Source organism: Oreochromis aureus, linkage group 12 (assembly GCF_013358895.1).
Source record: "Oreochromis aureus strain Israel breed Guangdong linkage group 12, ZZ_aureus, whole genome shotgun sequence".
NCBI lineage: Eukaryota > Metazoa > Chordata > Actinopteri > Cichliformes > Cichlidae > Oreochromis > Oreochromis aureus.
In genome coordinates, this window is record NC_052953.1 from 9,754,644 (window position 1) to 9,771,030 (window position 16,387).

At 38.8% G+C, this 16,387-nt stretch overlaps 2 protein-coding genes across 5 annotated transcripts; one reads left to right on the forward strand and one right to left on the reverse strand.

Moving 5' to 3' along the window:
- Positions 1-874: 874 nt before the first annotated feature.
- Positions 875-4,760, forward strand: coq2 (coenzyme Q2 4-hydroxybenzoate polyprenyltransferase). 4 transcript variants are annotated; one of them, XM_039621126.1, is made up of 8 exons: positions 875-955; positions 1,320-1,653; positions 2,404-2,570; positions 2,765-2,886; positions 3,133-3,218; positions 3,323-3,456; positions 4,189-4,377; positions 4,497-4,760. In XM_039621126.1, exons 2-8 carry the CDS (start codon positions 1,350-1,352, stop codon positions 4,611-4,613), a joined length of 1,119 nt encoding a protein of 372 aa, XP_039477060.1. In that variant the 5' UTR covers positions 875-955; positions 1,320-1,349; the 3' UTR covers positions 4,614-4,760. The 4 variants fall into 4 exon arrangements, with proteins under 4 accessions (XP_039477060.1, XP_039477059.1, XP_039477058.1 ...); XM_039621125.1 differs by having other exon boundaries at positions 902-1,013; XM_039621124.1 differs by having other exon boundaries at positions 923-1,039.
- Positions 4,761-4,911: 151 nt separating this feature from the next.
- LOC116312323 (ghrelin O-acyltransferase-like) lies at positions 4,912-8,581 on the reverse strand. The gene has a single exon (XM_039621128.1). It carries the CDS (start codon positions 6,959-6,961, stop codon positions 5,963-5,965), a length of 999 nt encoding a protein of 332 aa, XP_039477062.1. The 5' UTR covers positions 6,962-8,581; the 3' UTR covers positions 4,912-5,962.
- Between the last annotated feature and the right edge of the window lie 7,806 nt (positions 8,582-16,387).

The window sequence follows — 16,387 nt, forward strand, 5'->3', positions numbered from 1 at the left end:
TCATATATCACGTCTTCACAGCATTTAAATTGTTCGCTCAATATGTTTCAAATTCACTGTTTATATGTTCGTGATGCGCATATCCTGTCGAGACAGGTACCCTGCTTTAAGCAGGAGGCCGTTTGTGTAAAAAAGGAACGACCATCTCTCAAACGAGAAGGGGCTTAAGGGTGTATCATTCACGATCTTATAATGCGGTGAATGCAGCCATTCCTCATCTCACAGTGAATAGTACTTATACCACAAAGTAAAAAATGAAAGCATGTTTTTCATTATCAACTGCACCACTTAACCAGCCACACTGCTCTGTTTCTGCTCTCATTGTAGTCTTTAAGTTTAGGCAGTATTGTCTCAGACATACATCGCCGCTTTACTGCCGCTTTATGTCAACTCCGAAGCCCTTTGGAACAGGGCCCTGTGCAGCACTGTTCAGCAAGAGCAGTGAGGTTTCCGTTGTATTGCTGCTTACACTTGTCACATGTTTTTTGCATGTGCAGTAATGTTGCATATTCCACAGCCCTAGCCTGTCTTGACAAGTAAATTTAAGAATCTGTTTAGGACTTATTTGTTTTATTTCTCACTTTGAATTTTTTTTGTATTGAAACTAAGCTTGGGGCTTATTGGTGTTATTTTAGTCGTAATGGAGCCGTATTGTTTGTAAAGTTAAAAAGTGAAAGCTATTTCCCATTGAGGATTGCAAAATAAACCACAAAAACCAACTTACTGATTGTTTGTACATGTGCAGAGGAACCAAAGTGGATATACTGGATAAAGAATGCTGAATATGGAGCTGCCATAATAAAAAATAAAAACTAGTTAGTGTGAGATACGACCTGGTTTTTATTTAACTAGTAAGGAAATTGTGATGCACACTCCACACCAGTTGGAGGCGCTGGTCCTCCAACTTGTCTGTCAGCCTCAAAGAAGAGACGACCAATGACGACCCAGCAGGGAAGTATGAGCAGCATTGATCTGGTTGTCATCTGTCCAGTGTTTGGTCTTTTTTAAAATCGGTATATTCTCTACTGTAACCTTCAGTGTAAGCTTGCTTTGGCGTTATATCACACTAGAGTTAGCAAGCGTGTTGGTAGCATTCATTATATTTTCAGTGATAGCTTAGCCTTGTGACTGTAACACTAGCTTGTCTCATATAGGTGTGTGCAGTGTCTTACCTAAACAGCTAAAACAGTCAGGTTGTTTAAGCCAAAAGTTTCACACATCTCTGTTTCTGTTGTAGCAAATGCATTTGTTAAACCCTTGTTTGCGTGTGTGTCTTTCTGTTTCTGTGTGTGTGCGCGCGCGTGCGTGTGTGTGTGCAGGGGTGATCTTTATGACTGCAGAGAGACACCATGTTCCCAGCCAAGCTAGCTTTGAGCACTCTGAAAAGGATCCACCATGGAGCTTGTTATCGATGTCTTTCTACCTGCTTCGTCCAGAAGGAACGGATAAAGGCTGGAGATGGGCCCCACTCAGACTCCCGTGTGTGGAAGAGAAAGCCTAAGAACCAATCTGCAATCTGGTCATCAATAAGACTTCTTGAAACACAGCAAAACGGGAGAAGACCGTTCAGTTTATCAGCTGCTACTATAGTAAATTCAGCACCAGTACACGTCCAACCGTACCTCCGGCTGATGAGGCTGGACAAACCTATAGGTTTGTACTTTTATGAACATCACATTGTTGTGTTGTCGTGTGTTCATTCGCTCACCCCAACCAGTCGCGACAGTAGCCGTCCCTCCCTGTTAAAAGGGAGCTTTTCCTTCCCACTGTGACAAAGCAAGCTCATGTACTCAGGTTTAACTTCAGCAGGTCATTATGACCATGTCTACATGCTTAAACGCATTCATTTTCTGCTATGCAATGACTTTTATCTGTATCAGTTTTCAAAAAAAATATTGATATCTAGAATATTGCAGAATTTTGACTTTATTCCAAACATGCACTCTTTAAGCCCAGAATGATTTTTAGCAGCATTTTCCCCATGTTAACAAAACAAGAAGCTATATAACATTAATACAGTCTTTAGAAAACAAATGGCTAAAATAAGCACGTCATCTTTGACCTTGTAGAGCTATTAACTGCCACTAACAGGGAAGCATCTTTGTAAGCATGTAGCCCTAACTCATGATGTAGATAATAATGGTTAAAATTGTTCTTTAAAGTAATCCTACCAAACTGTAAAACTCTTATGTAATTACTGTGCAAGACAGTGAGTCTAAAATATCTTGACCCTGCATTTTTTCAGTGTCACTGCACAGATGCATCTAAAACCAAACCACAGTTAAAATGTCACCAGATTAATGTAGCTATTGGCTGCGCATTCATCTCTTTGTGGGCTTTGTTTCTGTTCTTATCTTACTTCCTTGTTTAATTCACTTGAAATTCATTGCCTTTTAATCGTAGGGACATGGCTGCTGTACCTCCCCTGCACATGGAGCATTGCTCTGGCTGCTAACCCTGGATGCTTCCCAGATCTGGGCATGCTCACACTGTTTGGTACAGGTGCTCTTCTCATGAGAGGGGCCGGCTGCACCATCAATGACATGTGGGACAAAGACTTTGACAAAAAAGTAAATGAGATTTTCTTACAGCTGACTCCAAACAAAGAAAAGGACATGTTTTTGCAATAAAGTAAATAAAACTTCCATTGCCAAGCAGACGTTAGACTTACCTGTGTCACTGTCACTCCCCTGCTCAAAGTGTCTCTTTATTTTTCAGCTCTGATAAATTGAAAGTGTTCGTATTTGTTTGTGTTTTTGCGCAGGTGTCCCGCACAGCCTCTCGACCAATCGCATCAGGAGAGATTTCTCAAATGCAGGCGCTGGTCTTCCTGGGAGGGCAGCTCTCGCTTGCACTTGGGGTTCTTTTGTGTCTCAACTATTACAGGTACTCAGAATCAATTTTATGTATGAACATTCATTACATTTTATTAGGAAAATATAAGTAGAAGGATAGGAACAGGTGTATAGGTTAGATTAAATCCTTCGAGTCATGAGAAAAAAAAAATCATTGCAGCAGTTGAACTGGATCACAATATTACTACAGTGTTAATTTTCATAGTGTAACTAAAAGTGATTATTTAATCAGTTATTTTGCAGTCTTTCCCTCACATTGTTCAAAATGCTCTCACAGTATAGCTCTGGGTGCTGCTTCTTTATCTCTTGTTATCACCTACCCGCTGATGAAGAGGTTCACTTACTGGCCACAGTTTGTGTTGGGTATGTGCTGTGCAAAGTTATCTTGTAGTGTTCTTTGTCTAAAGTTAATATTTTACAGATTACCAGAGCTATAGCTGTTCTCTTGTTCTCTCCTCTCACTTTAGGACTCACTTTTAACTGGGGTGCTCTGCTCGGCTGGTCCGCTATTAAAGGCTCTTGTGATTGGTCCGTGTGTCTCCCGCTATACTTCTCAGGAGTGATGTGGACGCTGGTATATGACACAATATACGCACATCAGGTAAAGTAGTGGGCCTGAGAGATCGCACCACTTCGTTCCTATTAAACATAATTCTTTCCTTAAACCAAAGGCTGATTGCAGTAAATTTAAAAGAACGCTCTCATACACCAACACTACCCTGAACCAATGATACCTGGCAACATGTGTGTTTTTTTTTTATGCCAAATTCTGACACTACCATTTAAATGTTGCAGCAGAAATCATGACCAAGGTCATCAGGACCAGACCAGGAAAGCAGTTTTTCCAGTCATCTGTTGTCCAATTTAGCATTCAAATTATAGCTTCAATTTCCTGACAGGAGCCCCCAATGTGCTTTTCTGCTGCTGTAGCCCATCGTGTTGTGCGTTGAGAGATGCTTTTTAGCAGATGTTCTTCTCAGTAGTTATTTGAGTTAACCTTGCCATCAGCTTCCTTTCTGTCCATTCTCGTCTAACCTCAGGCATCAATAAGGGATTTTTGCCCAGGTGAACTGGTATACGTAATAAAGTGACTGTTGAGAACCTGTAAATTTAAGAAGAAAGGAACCGAGAAACTGAAACTAATTTAAAAACAGTTTAAACTGTGAGTTAATGGTAGCTGTTCCTTTATATTTAAGAAATGCAGTTTAAGGATTGCAGTTTACTGTGTTTATTGATGTTTTCCTTTGAGGTGAACATGAGATTAATGTGTCCCATGTTAAAGTAGGGACCTTGATTGACTGCGACCTCGCGTTGTTTTGTCTTTCATAAATAGGATAAGGAGGATGACATCAAAGTAGGAGTCAAATCTACTGCACTGAGGTTCCAGGAGCAAACCAAACCCTGGCTGAGTGGCTTCGCTGTGGCCATGATGTCTGGACTGGTGATAGCTGGAGTCAATGCTGAACAGACTCTCCCTTACTATGCTGTACTAACCGGTGTGGCATTGCACCTGACACACCAGGTGAGGATCATGGTCGACTTTAATACAACATTTAAATGAGTAACAGATTAAATTCTAATCGAACATGTGTTTTAAGAATGGGTTTTCCATTGAAGTATATTTATTTCCTTCTCTCGTAGATTTACACATTAGACATCAACAAAACAGAAGACTGCTGGAAAAAGTTTGTTTCAAACAGAAACCTTGGACTGTTGTTATTTTTAGGTATTGTTGCCGGGAATTTGTGGAAAGAATAACGACAGACTTTGAAGAAATGAACAAGCCTTCATATAATTAGTGGAGACGATGTTTTATTACATTTGTGTGTTTTGTTTTTTATGAGAAGTACTCGTTTAACAACCTATGTATTTTCATAAATGCCAGTAAATCTAAATTGAAATTGCTGCAATAAGTTTGATTGACCACCAGGGAGCAGTATGATTAATTTCCTACCTGATGAATGTACTGTACGCCAGTGGCCTCATTACTTTGTTTTGGTTCGTAAAACACAAAAATATCTGGGTCTTTGCGCGACATCCTTCATGAGTCACTGGTTGACATTGGTGCTCTTTGTTTTTATGCTGGGCAGGCAGCATGTAGATCTGCAGACTTTACTGGGGTTTTTTTAGTGCTTTTGCAACATGAGACTGTTCTCACCTATGATATTTCAGTACTCTAAAACTCTGCCCCAAATTTAAAAGAGAATTCATTTCCATCCAGTCCAGTGTAAAACTAAGTACATCTTCCGATATAGAAGGTAGGTTTAGTTGCAATAACTTGAAGTAATCATTTTCTCTATGACTTTATCAGTTTCTTACATTGTTGTTGAGGAATTTCGGCCCACTCTTCTTTACAGTGTTGCTTCAGCTCGATATTTGCAGGCATTTGTTTATGTGGAAGTTTCTTAAGGTCCTGCCAAAGCAATTCAATCAGGTTGAGGACTGGACTTTACCATTGCAACACTTTGATGTGTTTCTTTTTTTAGCCATTCTGTTGTAGATTTCCAGGTTTGCTTGGGATCATTGTCCTGTTGTACGACCCAGTTTTGGCAAAACTAGCTGTCAGACAGATGGCCTCACATTTCACAATACTTTGGTATACAGAAGAGCTGAAGGTCGACTCAGTGAATGTAAGGTGTCCAGGTCCTGGGCATCCTGTGTTTTGGTTTTTGTCAAACGTAGGTCTGTGCATTATGGCCATGTTGGGGTTTTTTTTCTTGTGTGTCATTCAGTTGAAACTTGGCAAACCTAAACTGCTGCTTTCTTTTTAGAAAGAAGAAATTTTTCTCCTGGCAAACAAGCCATAACTGTTCAGTCAAATTGTACTGCCATGAGAGTCTGAGATGTAGCCCATATTACATCTGAATGCACCAACCCAGAAACCGCTGAAAAAAACACTTTTATAGAGGTGATCACACTTGCTTTTGCTTTTTGATTAACAGCATGTGACTGCTACTTACCCTCTTAATTCATATGGAAGAGGTAGGGGTGTAATTAGTGTTTTATAATTGCATCTGAAATGTAGAAATGGTGTTATAATCTAAGCCCAGTTATATGTTATGTTCCTGAAGCCAAAGTCAACATTCTTTTTACTTTAATAATATAGACTACTGTTCTAGTGAATTGAGGTTTAAAATGATAAAGAGCAGGATTATATTAACAAGTGGAAAAAGACCTATGTATGTTTTGGATAAAAGATTCAAACCAGACAAATTTCTAAATTCTACCGCTATAACAATGCAAGTAACAACCATCTGAGTGTTTATCCAGTTTACAAAAGTGTAGATTTTTCTCTGTGTCGGTGTAATATTTGGAAAAAGGTTCCTGTGAATATGATGGTCTGCTTTCACTGTTGCTGCCCAGGTGAAAAACCCCACAAAGTGTCCTAAGTGTAAACCATGCCACCACAGTGAAAAACCAAAGCACATGAATAGTGGGAAGTGTTTGTGCCTTGCATAAACTAGTCTACGCAGCCATGAAGCTGTCGTGGCGTTCCAGCGACGAGCAAACTGTGACATGCATATTGACGCCTCAGTGGTCCAGAAGTCCCCATCGGATAGTCCGCTCCATTTGGAGAAATAGTCCCCAGATGAATCTTCCCAAAAGCCAAACCCTGCTGCATTATTGAGGCATTCGCTGATCTTCCAGTGAGAGTAATACTGTATTCTTAAAACCAGTCCAAGACACCAGGTCGACAGGATGCCATAGAGGATGCCAGGGTTGAAATCATGGATAAGATATTTTAGAAAATAGACAAGATAAAATCTAACCCACTCTAGCATTAACACTTGCATCAGCTTTAGGAAAACTACACCTAGTGGACTGGGTGGCGAGGTGAGGTTGATCCCCTCCATTAGAGTAATGAATTGTCCATAGGAACCCAAAGGACCACCAAGCAGTGTGGTAAAATTGAGGATGTAGCTGATAAGAGGGAGAAGCGTGACACAAGCCTGCCTTTTGGATGGTGTCAGTACGCCTCGTTTTTCTTGAAGGTCCAAAGACACAGAGGTGATTCTCTGGGTGAGCAGCATCAAAGTGGACACTGCCAAAAATAGTCTGAAAGTGAAAGAGATGTTACTGTGATTAAATAGGATATCTGTATACATTTAATCTTTTTACATTAGATGTAAAAACATTATGTCTAACTTAGGCTAAGGGTTCATCTATAATGGTGAAGAAATGGCCTCTGACATTCATATTGGAGTCTGTTTAGTAGCTGTTCTAGTGCTGTGATCACACAAAGTTGATTCTTGGAAACTGCATCTAACAGGTTAGGCAACAACATAAAAATTCTTGGAAACAAGAAACCAAGTCAACAGGCTGCTAAAATCACGTGTTGTGGTTGAATGCTTCAAGCAACAGAGAATGTTTTATTGAAAAACACATGGTTGTTTTGACTTTGACATATTTCATAAAAGTGTGATTAGGAACATTTTTGCCACTGTGTTTACAACCCTGTATGCATTTGAAAACTGAAGGGTCTGTGCTGTGTTCTAATCCTATCAAAGATCAGAACATAGCTTATATATTTGAAAGAGCAAGATAACCTGCTCAGGAGTTTCACCTCCCAACCGTTGTGGCAGATGTCTGTCCCTCCCTGGAGGCTTCTTCCTGTTAAAAGGGGGGTTTTCCTTCCCACCATCACCAAGTGGTTTGCCCATACGGTATCATCTGATTGTTGTGGTTTTCTCTCTAATACTGTAGGGTCATTGCCTTACAACTTAAAGCACTTGCTTTTGTGATTTGGTACTAAATTCAATTGATGATTTTATGTTCTACATTGTTATATTTTTAATTTCATGATGTAAATGTGTTCTTTCTTACGTAAATATGATCTTTCTTGAAAAAGACGATGTCTCTGTTGTTCCAAACCTAGTAGATATTGTTACACATTAGTGATGCCTTTGCAGGTAATCAATGCCTGGATACCATCACGGATACTTGATTTTGAAATATGTGCTAAGCATGAACTGCACCTTCTTAAGGTGCAGTTCATGCTTATGTACTGCTCTGGACACAGGTCCTCAGTCTTCTTAAAGATGGCAACTTTTTGTAACTTGTTATAGAAGAGAGAGGAGAGATCCCCTCTCCAGCTTAACTTCTGAAAGAGTCAGCTTCCCTGCTTGGTTTTTAAATAAATACCATAGCCTTTTTTCCCCCAGTCTTATCTTGCTTCCTTATTAGAAACAGGTTGTTAAGCTTATATTTTTCAGACAACAAGCTTTCACAGCTTCCACATGTGAAGCTATTGTTTTACATGTAATATTTTCAGTTGAATATGGAATTTCAATGATTTACAAATCACTGCCTGCTGCTTTATTTATATTTTATACAACATCCTAAGTTAGAACAGGCTTGATTCATACATCTGTACACCCTAGAGAATATTTACTTAAGAAAGGTTAGGAGGATATAGCATGAAAACTGTCCCATACGTTCATGTAATTTGTAACAGCAGAGTGAAATCAAGATTAATACCTGATGCTGACTGGTTCGTGCAGGTAGTATTCCCTGTACTGTATAAGTAGGTGCCAGAAGGTTTGCCACAACATCTGCATTAGAAATGCCCAGGTGTGGATACAGCTGTGATCCACACAGCACACGAGTACAACAAAGGCAAGTGTGGAGGTGAACAGGAGGGTGCTGTAGATGCCCATCGTGATGACTGCCAGGACACTACCTCCAGCAGAAACAAACAAGTACCTATAGGTAGGAAATCATGCTGAACACTATTGTGAAGGTTCTCGGTCATACAGGTCATTGTAGTCTAAGGAGTTCGGAAAGAAAAGCATCTGGACTTTAAGTTGCTTGAATACGTTTCACCTCTCATCTGAGAAGCTTCTTCATTTCTAGAGTCAAATGGTGGAGAGTCCCAGATTTAAACCCAGGGGGTCCTTTGTCCCTCTTTGGGGGGATACTCCCACTGGATTTAAATCTGGGACTCTCGGCCATTTGACCTTAGAACTGAAGAAGCTTCTCGGATGAGAGGTGAAACGTCTTCAAGCAACTTAAAGAAGTCCAGACGCTTTTCTTTGCAAACTCCTTTGACAGTTTATCAGTGTTTTTTTTTAGTAAATACAAAATCATTTATTTCAGATGTCAGCTTCTCTAGTTTGATGATCCACTGTTTTTTTTTCCATGACATACAATTTATATAAGCTAAATGTCTTTCAGCTGATGATGTCAAAAATTTGATGTCCTTTTGTAATATTTTCTCACATTTTCTCACCTTAAACCAAAAACATAACAAATAAAATAGCTTAAGAGTAAGATTTGTCAAAAGATCACTCATACACACACTGGTGTATTGGTGTATATGTGTGTGTGTGTGTGTGTGTCTGTATGTATGTCTGTATGTATGTCTGTATGTATGTATGTATGTCTGTCTGTCTGTATACTCTCAGATTCATATAGTTACAAAAAACCCACCAAATGATATGTTTACTCAAATATGAGATCCATTTTATAGTATTTACAATTGAGATGTTATAGTGTTTGTATATGTAATACAGATCATTGTATAATGCAATCAATGAGTGGACTCATAGGCCATAATTATACTGTACATACCTGCATGTCAAGGATAGATGCCCCCGTTTTGCAAGAAAATAAAATAAGAAAGCAAATGGAAGTGAAAGACACTGATACATTAAAAAACGATGTTGCTCCCACGACCAGCCGATCGAGCCCATGTCTGCATTTCAGGCTGAATACCACAGTCGAACTCAGGCAAGCACAGCAGAGATTTGATGCTGCTGCTATCAAAAGTAGGTAAAATATTTGTTTTCTCTGCACAACAGTCTTTGCTGTTTCATCTGTGGTTCCTATTCCAGTTTTTATAGTGGTCATTTCTTTTGTCTGGCCTTATCTGTGCAAACAGTACTGATATTTGTATGGTTTTGTAACTGTTTGTCTGTGAAAGCTCGTCCTTACATATTTCTGCAACTGTAGCAACCAAAAGAAAAAAAAGAAATGTCTTTTTAGTTTGCAAATTAAACATTGACTGTTCATCCATACTGTGTTTGGATAAGGTTTCTGCTCTACCTTGACCTTCAGCAGTTTTTATAGGCTTGAATCAAATATACTTTTTATATAAACTCATATACTCCTGTATATGAAAGATAAAAATGAGGTGTGGTGGCGCATTTGTGTGATGGTGTAGAAAACAAGAATCAGTGTAAACAAAGCAAGAGGCTGAAAGGTTAAAGATAAAATGAGGGGTCAAACACAGTCACGTGGGCGTGTGACATTTGTACCCCAGCAGTCAACAGCAAACTTTTGGAATTTACTCTAAAATAAACATCCAGCGAAGAAGAAACTCTGAGGGTCAAGAGATGTCATTATGAGATTTCCTCAATTGACAATAGATTGACAATATTATTTTTTTATTAGTTTCTAATCATTTCTAAGCTAAGCTTCGGTGATAACCAAAGAAAATGTGACTTGCATTGTAAAATTTTATACTTTTTTAATGTTTCTGTGGCTTCAGGGTTATTGTTGTTACAGTCAGAACCAGTTTGTTTCAGAAAAATAAGAATATATATATTGAACCAGAAAAATAAGAATATATTATATAAAACATAAAACGTATATGGAGTGCTCTAGAGTCCGATGTGGAAATTTGTATGGTTTGAATAAGAAAAAGTTCTATTATTATAACACATTAATTATAAAGTGAGATAGAGGAGAGGTACTGGATGCTCAGCTACAGACAGACAAAAACGTCTTGTGCTGTGCTGGTCAGCAGCCTCCTGCCAGATTGGAGTGACTCAGGAAGTTTATGTCTGGGGTGGAAGGGGTCAGCAGTAATGTTTTATGTCCACCTCAGCGTGGTACAGGTCGTGGAGAGAAGGCAGATTGCAGCCAGTCACCACATATCAACGCTGCAGCACACCAGATGGTGGTGGAGAAAGTGAGGATGGATTCAGTTATAGAGGAATTCTTCTGACTTTGGCAGGTTGAATTTCTTCCGTAGCTACAGGAAGCGGATCCTCTGATGTGCTTTTTTAGCTTCCACTTTAAGTCGTGGGAGAAAGACTCGTCAATGTCGACTTGGCAGGCAGGATGATGGGGCTGGGTTCCTCCTGAAGTCCAAAATCATCTCCACTGTTTCAACAGCAGCATCCAGGCTGTTGCCTCCGCACCACGTTGCCAAATTGGCAATTTTGGCCCAAAGGACAAACATCTGAGATGAGCTCAATGAGAATTCACATTAAAATTTGACATTGGTGACTGAACACATTTTTCCTGACCAACTGATCCTCCTGAAGAACTCGCTCCTAATTCAACAGTCAGAATCTGCATCATTCAAGATTCAAGATCTTTTATTTGTCACGTACATACTAGTATACAAGTATAACACACAGTGAAATGTGTCCTGATACGCCCCTCGACTGTGCAAACATAGAGAGAAAAAACAGTATCTATAGTAAATATATACAAAGAGGACATTATGTGCAGTATACAGTATACGTGAACTAAGTTAAATAAAATAAAACAATTTGGAAATTTACAGTTCGAAATTTGGGAATGTACATTGTGTAAGTGGGGTGTTAAAGTGACTTGTGCAGCAGTGAAGCCAGAAGGATCAGGCATCATATGAGAATGTGAGTGAGAAAGTGAGTCCTGATTTAACACACCTGAGGGTAGAAGCTCCTCTTGAGCCTCTGTTCTTGGTACAGAACCTTCTGCCTGATTGCAGAAGTTGGAACACTTTATTGCCGGGGTGGAACGGGTCCTTCAATATCTGAGCTGCTCTGGACCAGCATCTCCTGGTGTGAATGTCCTGTAGGGAGGGGAGAGGGGAATATCATGAAATAAAAAGAGAAATAGAAGGTCTTACTTCCTGGTAATTTAAGGGGTTATGGTAAAAAAAAAAAGGTAAAAAGTCAAGTCAAGAAGTAAGTAAGAACATGTGCAGCAAGTGTTGTCTGCTGTGTCAAAACTAATCTGGCAATCCCTTAACTATCGTAACTTCCATAGTATATTAGCAGTTCCATTTAATATCATGTAACTTCACTGTTGATCGTTTTTACAACAGACAGAGAAAAAATTACAAAGGCCAGTCAGGAAATAAAAAAAAACGAGAGTAGAAAATTATGCCATGAATTGTAATGTTACACCAAAGAGCATATCGTTCTCCTATGAGCATCATTTTAAGTGTATGAACAGTCGTTTTTGCTTCAGGTATCAGAGAGACAGATTGTGATGGCATCAGCCACACATGGGTAAATCAGTCCATTTGTTCACTTTATTAGTTTGGTTTGCAGTTTTCTTCATTAATATAATTCATTGATCATTTTATTTAAACCTAACACTGATATTATGAGGCATAATAACAGTGTGTGGTTTCTCTAAAAATGTTTTCTGTTATATTAATTATGTTTCTCTTTCTTTGAGTTACCTGGTTTTGGGCGGTGGCTGTTTCCTGTCTGGGCAAAAGGTGTGGCTGAGGACTCTGAGAACAAAATCCCTGCTCAGCAGGACCAACCATGTGCTTATCAGGAACAGGGGTGTTTTAGGTTTACTTACATTATTCTGTGCTTAGTTAATATTAGTGTATTTTTGTTTTCCCCTATTGTGTGTAAATGGTTTGGCCAAACCACTATAAAAGCTACCCTCTTGTGTCTTTGTAATTAGGTCAGTTTGTGAGTTAAGTTGTGTCCACTTTGTTTAAGTTTCTGGAAATTACTTTTTGTAGAGTTATATTTAGTGGACCTCTTTTATGGGCCTGCTAATTATGTTTTTGAATTTTGTCTTTTGAACCTTTTTGAGGGTTAAAATAAAGAAAACCCTTTTGAAGACATTTTTTTCCTGTGCCTATGCCTTGGCTGCTTGGTCCCTCCCACAGATCTGTGACCTGTAATGTCATCTCAGTGAGTCTATCTGATGATAAAGACAAAACAAACAAAAAAACAATTAGTCCCATGAGTAAGACCCACACTATGCAAATATTGCTACAGTGACACTGTATTGTTAAATGTTTGTCCTGACAAGCATCAGAGAGAGGAGACCAGAGAGTGTTTTCACTCATGAGCTTTGGTGTTACATTATTAACAGGATGATGCATCATTAAAGAGCTCCCGCGGTAAGCATTTCAATGATTATGAGGTTCACTATTACACAATGTAGGTCATGTGGATCACAATGACTTAGATATAATAAATATAGCATTGATTTGTTACTATTGGTGGGGGTTTTTTTTTTTATCATAGGCTCTGTAGTGGTATTTCATATGGTACAAATGTCTCAAATGTTCAAGGTGAGGCCCTTTTTTAATTAAATTGCAATCTTGTCCTAGCAGACGTCCACCAGATTTAGCCCAGCATCAATGGATTTCTGGTGTTTGGTGGGAACTGCTGTTGTGAGTTGGTGCTTTTATTCAGCCTATGACTCATATTAAGCTGGGATGATATTTATACTACTAGTTAAGGCACAAAAGAAAACATTAAGTAGTTTAGAATTCAGGGTTAGGGTTGGGGAGTTTAGCAGTGCAGTTGTCAGGACTGTTGCCTCGAAGCAAAAAGGCTTGAAAATTAATTTAGCAAGTTCCCTTTCAGAACTGGCTGTGGTTGTGGGTGTGAGAGTGTGTGTCTGTCTGGTGTTTGGTGTGAGCTTTTATGGCGCCTAGCTCTCCATATTAGCTCTGTGATATCCTGCCAACCTTTGTAGAATGAACCTGCCTCTTTCTTAGAAAGGGCTGGCACGAGCTCACATATAAACTGCTCAGCATAAATAAACTATGACTCACCTTTATAGGTTAGCTTTGCTGTTCCAAAGAAAAAAGCAAGTTGCTACTTGATGAAAGCTATGACATCCTGTGACTATGAAACAGTGGTGTTTAATTCTTTTGGAATTTTAGAGGTCTAGAAAGTTATTTAGCAAAAACACATTATGCACAACTGATAACTGTTGTTATCGTATTAAGATTATTCGATCAATTTTTAATCAGATGTTTGTAAATCTGAGTTTCTGCCAAATGTTTTTCCACTAGATCTTCACCGAGTCTTGTAGTGAAACTCAATTCAGTGGGAGCTTAGCAGCACATTAGCATAACACTAGAAACCTTGAAGGCACTGTTTCACCTTATATTTATATATTATTTAGATTAAGGAAAATGAAGGAAACAAAAATCCAGATTTTACCTGGAAAGTTTACCCCGGAAAGCTAGTTTTTCTCAGATATGCTTTCATCCACATCTACCAGTCACCCTGCTTGCCAAATATGTCTTAACTATTAACTTTTGTTTTTTTCTTTGTGCTGTAAAACTGTAACATGCAAACAGAATTAAACCAAAGGTCTCCTTATTTGTCCTTAACTTGTTATTAGAAAAACACATTTCAGTGACACCTTTGTTTTAGTGCAGGCAGTATTGTACAAGTTAAATCACATATAGTCATGTGATAACGTTTTCTTTTTTTTTTTTCTTTTTTTTTTAATGTGATAACGTTTTCACCAAACTCTATGTAGTTTTGCGAGAATGTAAACTCCATGATCCAATAGCTTGTAGAACCACAGTTAACAACAATAACTTAAAGTAAATCTTTTCTTCTTTACATGCTCTGCACTTTGGGTCTTTTCTGTCCAACAGACATTCTTCCATTAACATTAAACATGTTAACTGAGGCCTATAGAGTCTGAAATGTAGCTCTTGAGAAAGCACTGCATAGACCATGGCTATTCAACTAAAAAGTGAGTTGGGCCAAATTTTCAAACGGAGGAATTTATCTGGGCCAGATATTTTTTTGCAGCCAGAAAGCAGCAGTTCATGATCAATTTCAAACCCACACAACTGTATTGAAAAACAAGTATTTTTTTATTCTTGTTTCCCCTGTAATTCTGGTGAACTCTCACAAATGCACACCAAAAGGTCCATTTAAAAAAAAAAAGGGAGCTATAACCAAACTTTTTTTTTTCTTTGCACATTTGAAATAATAACAAAAAAAACATTTTGATAATTCCCTTTCAAATTTAAATACATATTTTGTTGACCACTCACTTTTCCTGCCATGGATGGAGCCCCATCCGTCACAAGTATACAGACACGCTTCATATCCAGACCATTTTCCTCAAAAAGAGCTGAAATCTTCTCAAACATTATTTCGCCAGCTGTGTGTCGCTCTAACGGTAGTAAGCCGAGCAATCTGCCATCCAAAAACGGACATATATGCACAACTGTGCATTATCAGTTCTGTCTGTGAACCCATCTCCTGATATAGACATTACATCAGTTTTCTTCAGGTCATCTAACAGCATTTCAAACTCGTCTGACGCCAGAACTTCAACTCTACGAATATTTGAACCGTCTGATGCTGTTGTTGCATCATATATTACGATGATAGTTTAATATGTTTACATCACGGTGCATTGTGGGTTAAATATTGCTAGGCTACTGGGAGTGTTGCATTCACAGACTACACTACGTTGTAGGAATTTTTTTAGTTTTTTTAAATTAATTAATTAATTTTTTGTATTTTCTTTGTGTTTCTGCCAGGCCCACAGGCAGGGCCACTCGCAGGTTGCTTCTGGGCCGCATGTGGCCCGCGGGCCGCCATTTGAATAGGCTTGGCATAGACTGATGTTGGGGTTATTTGGACTCTCTGCATCACTGACTAGACAGGCAGCAAATTCAGTCTGCTGTCACAATGGAGTTATGGAATCTATAATAACCACATGCAAGAACTCTTTGCAGCACAGCAGAGAATAATCTGCTCTCTTATGTAGTTTATTTCATCCCTGCACAGTCACCGAAGGGTGTACAGATTATATTTTCCAGAGTCATCTACCACAGAATAGAGCGACAGCGTTCACCACTGAGATAAGACCTGTTTGGTTTGGAAACTTAAGTTCAAGATCTGAAACAGCTGTGCAGACATTTGCTGTGAGTGTGTTTGAACTAAATGTAATAAACCAGTTTGTAATAATTTTATTTTGACTTTACTGATTTTTTTTAGACCCACTTTATTACAGTGTATTCACTTTTCCCATAGCTTTTCATTTCCTTTTATAAAGATTTTTCACTCAATTAGCTTATTGAGCTCCTTTAGTGTTTCTTTACGTGAAATATATTTATTCTATGTATTTTTCTTAGCTACTTTTGTGTTTATTCTATTTATTGAGCTATTGTGGATTAAGTTGTTTTAGTACAGATTATGTTTATCTTTCTTTAAGCAACGATTTATTGGCATGTTTTCATCTCACAGGTTAGGGCTTTGTTTGTGAAACTGGAAAACACAAATAATGTGTTTAATGTTCAGGCGTAACCACGTGTACTCACAGCACGTCCTGTTCCTAGTTTGTCTGTATTCTAGGCGGGTCGACTGCTGAATTAGCTGATGAAATAATTCTGGATCCATACCTCTCTTTTACTATCCTTGCTCAATTGGAGATTATGGGCACGTGAAAAGTTGAGCAGCTGGTTAGCCGGGGCTCGTCACCGCGTCACGCAGCGTCTCCGCTCTGATTGGTCCGCTCTTGTGCAACTGTGCAGCCGTATAAACTCTGCAGTTTAAAGGAGTTGGCTGTATCTCCTG

What these genes read in the sequence shown, in the direction of transcription:
- coq2 (XM_039621126.1), top strand. Translation starts at nt 1,350, where the DNA reads ATGTTCCCAGCCAAGCTAGCTTTGAGCACTCTGAAAAGGATCCACCAT. An exon ending in GAGGCTGGACAAACCTATAG is followed by an intron (nt 1,654 to 2,403) that starts GTTTGTACTTTT and finishes TTTTAATCGTAG; the next exon opens with GGACATGGCTGCTGTACCTC. An exon ending in CATTGCACCTGACACACCAG is followed by an intron (nt 4,378 to 4,496) that starts GTGAGGATCATG and finishes CTTCTCTCGTAG; the next exon opens with ATTTACACATTAGACATCAA.
- LOC116312323 (XM_039621128.1), bottom strand. Translation starts at nt 6,961, where the DNA reads ATGTATACAGATATCCTATTTAATCACAGTAACATCTCTTTCACTTTC.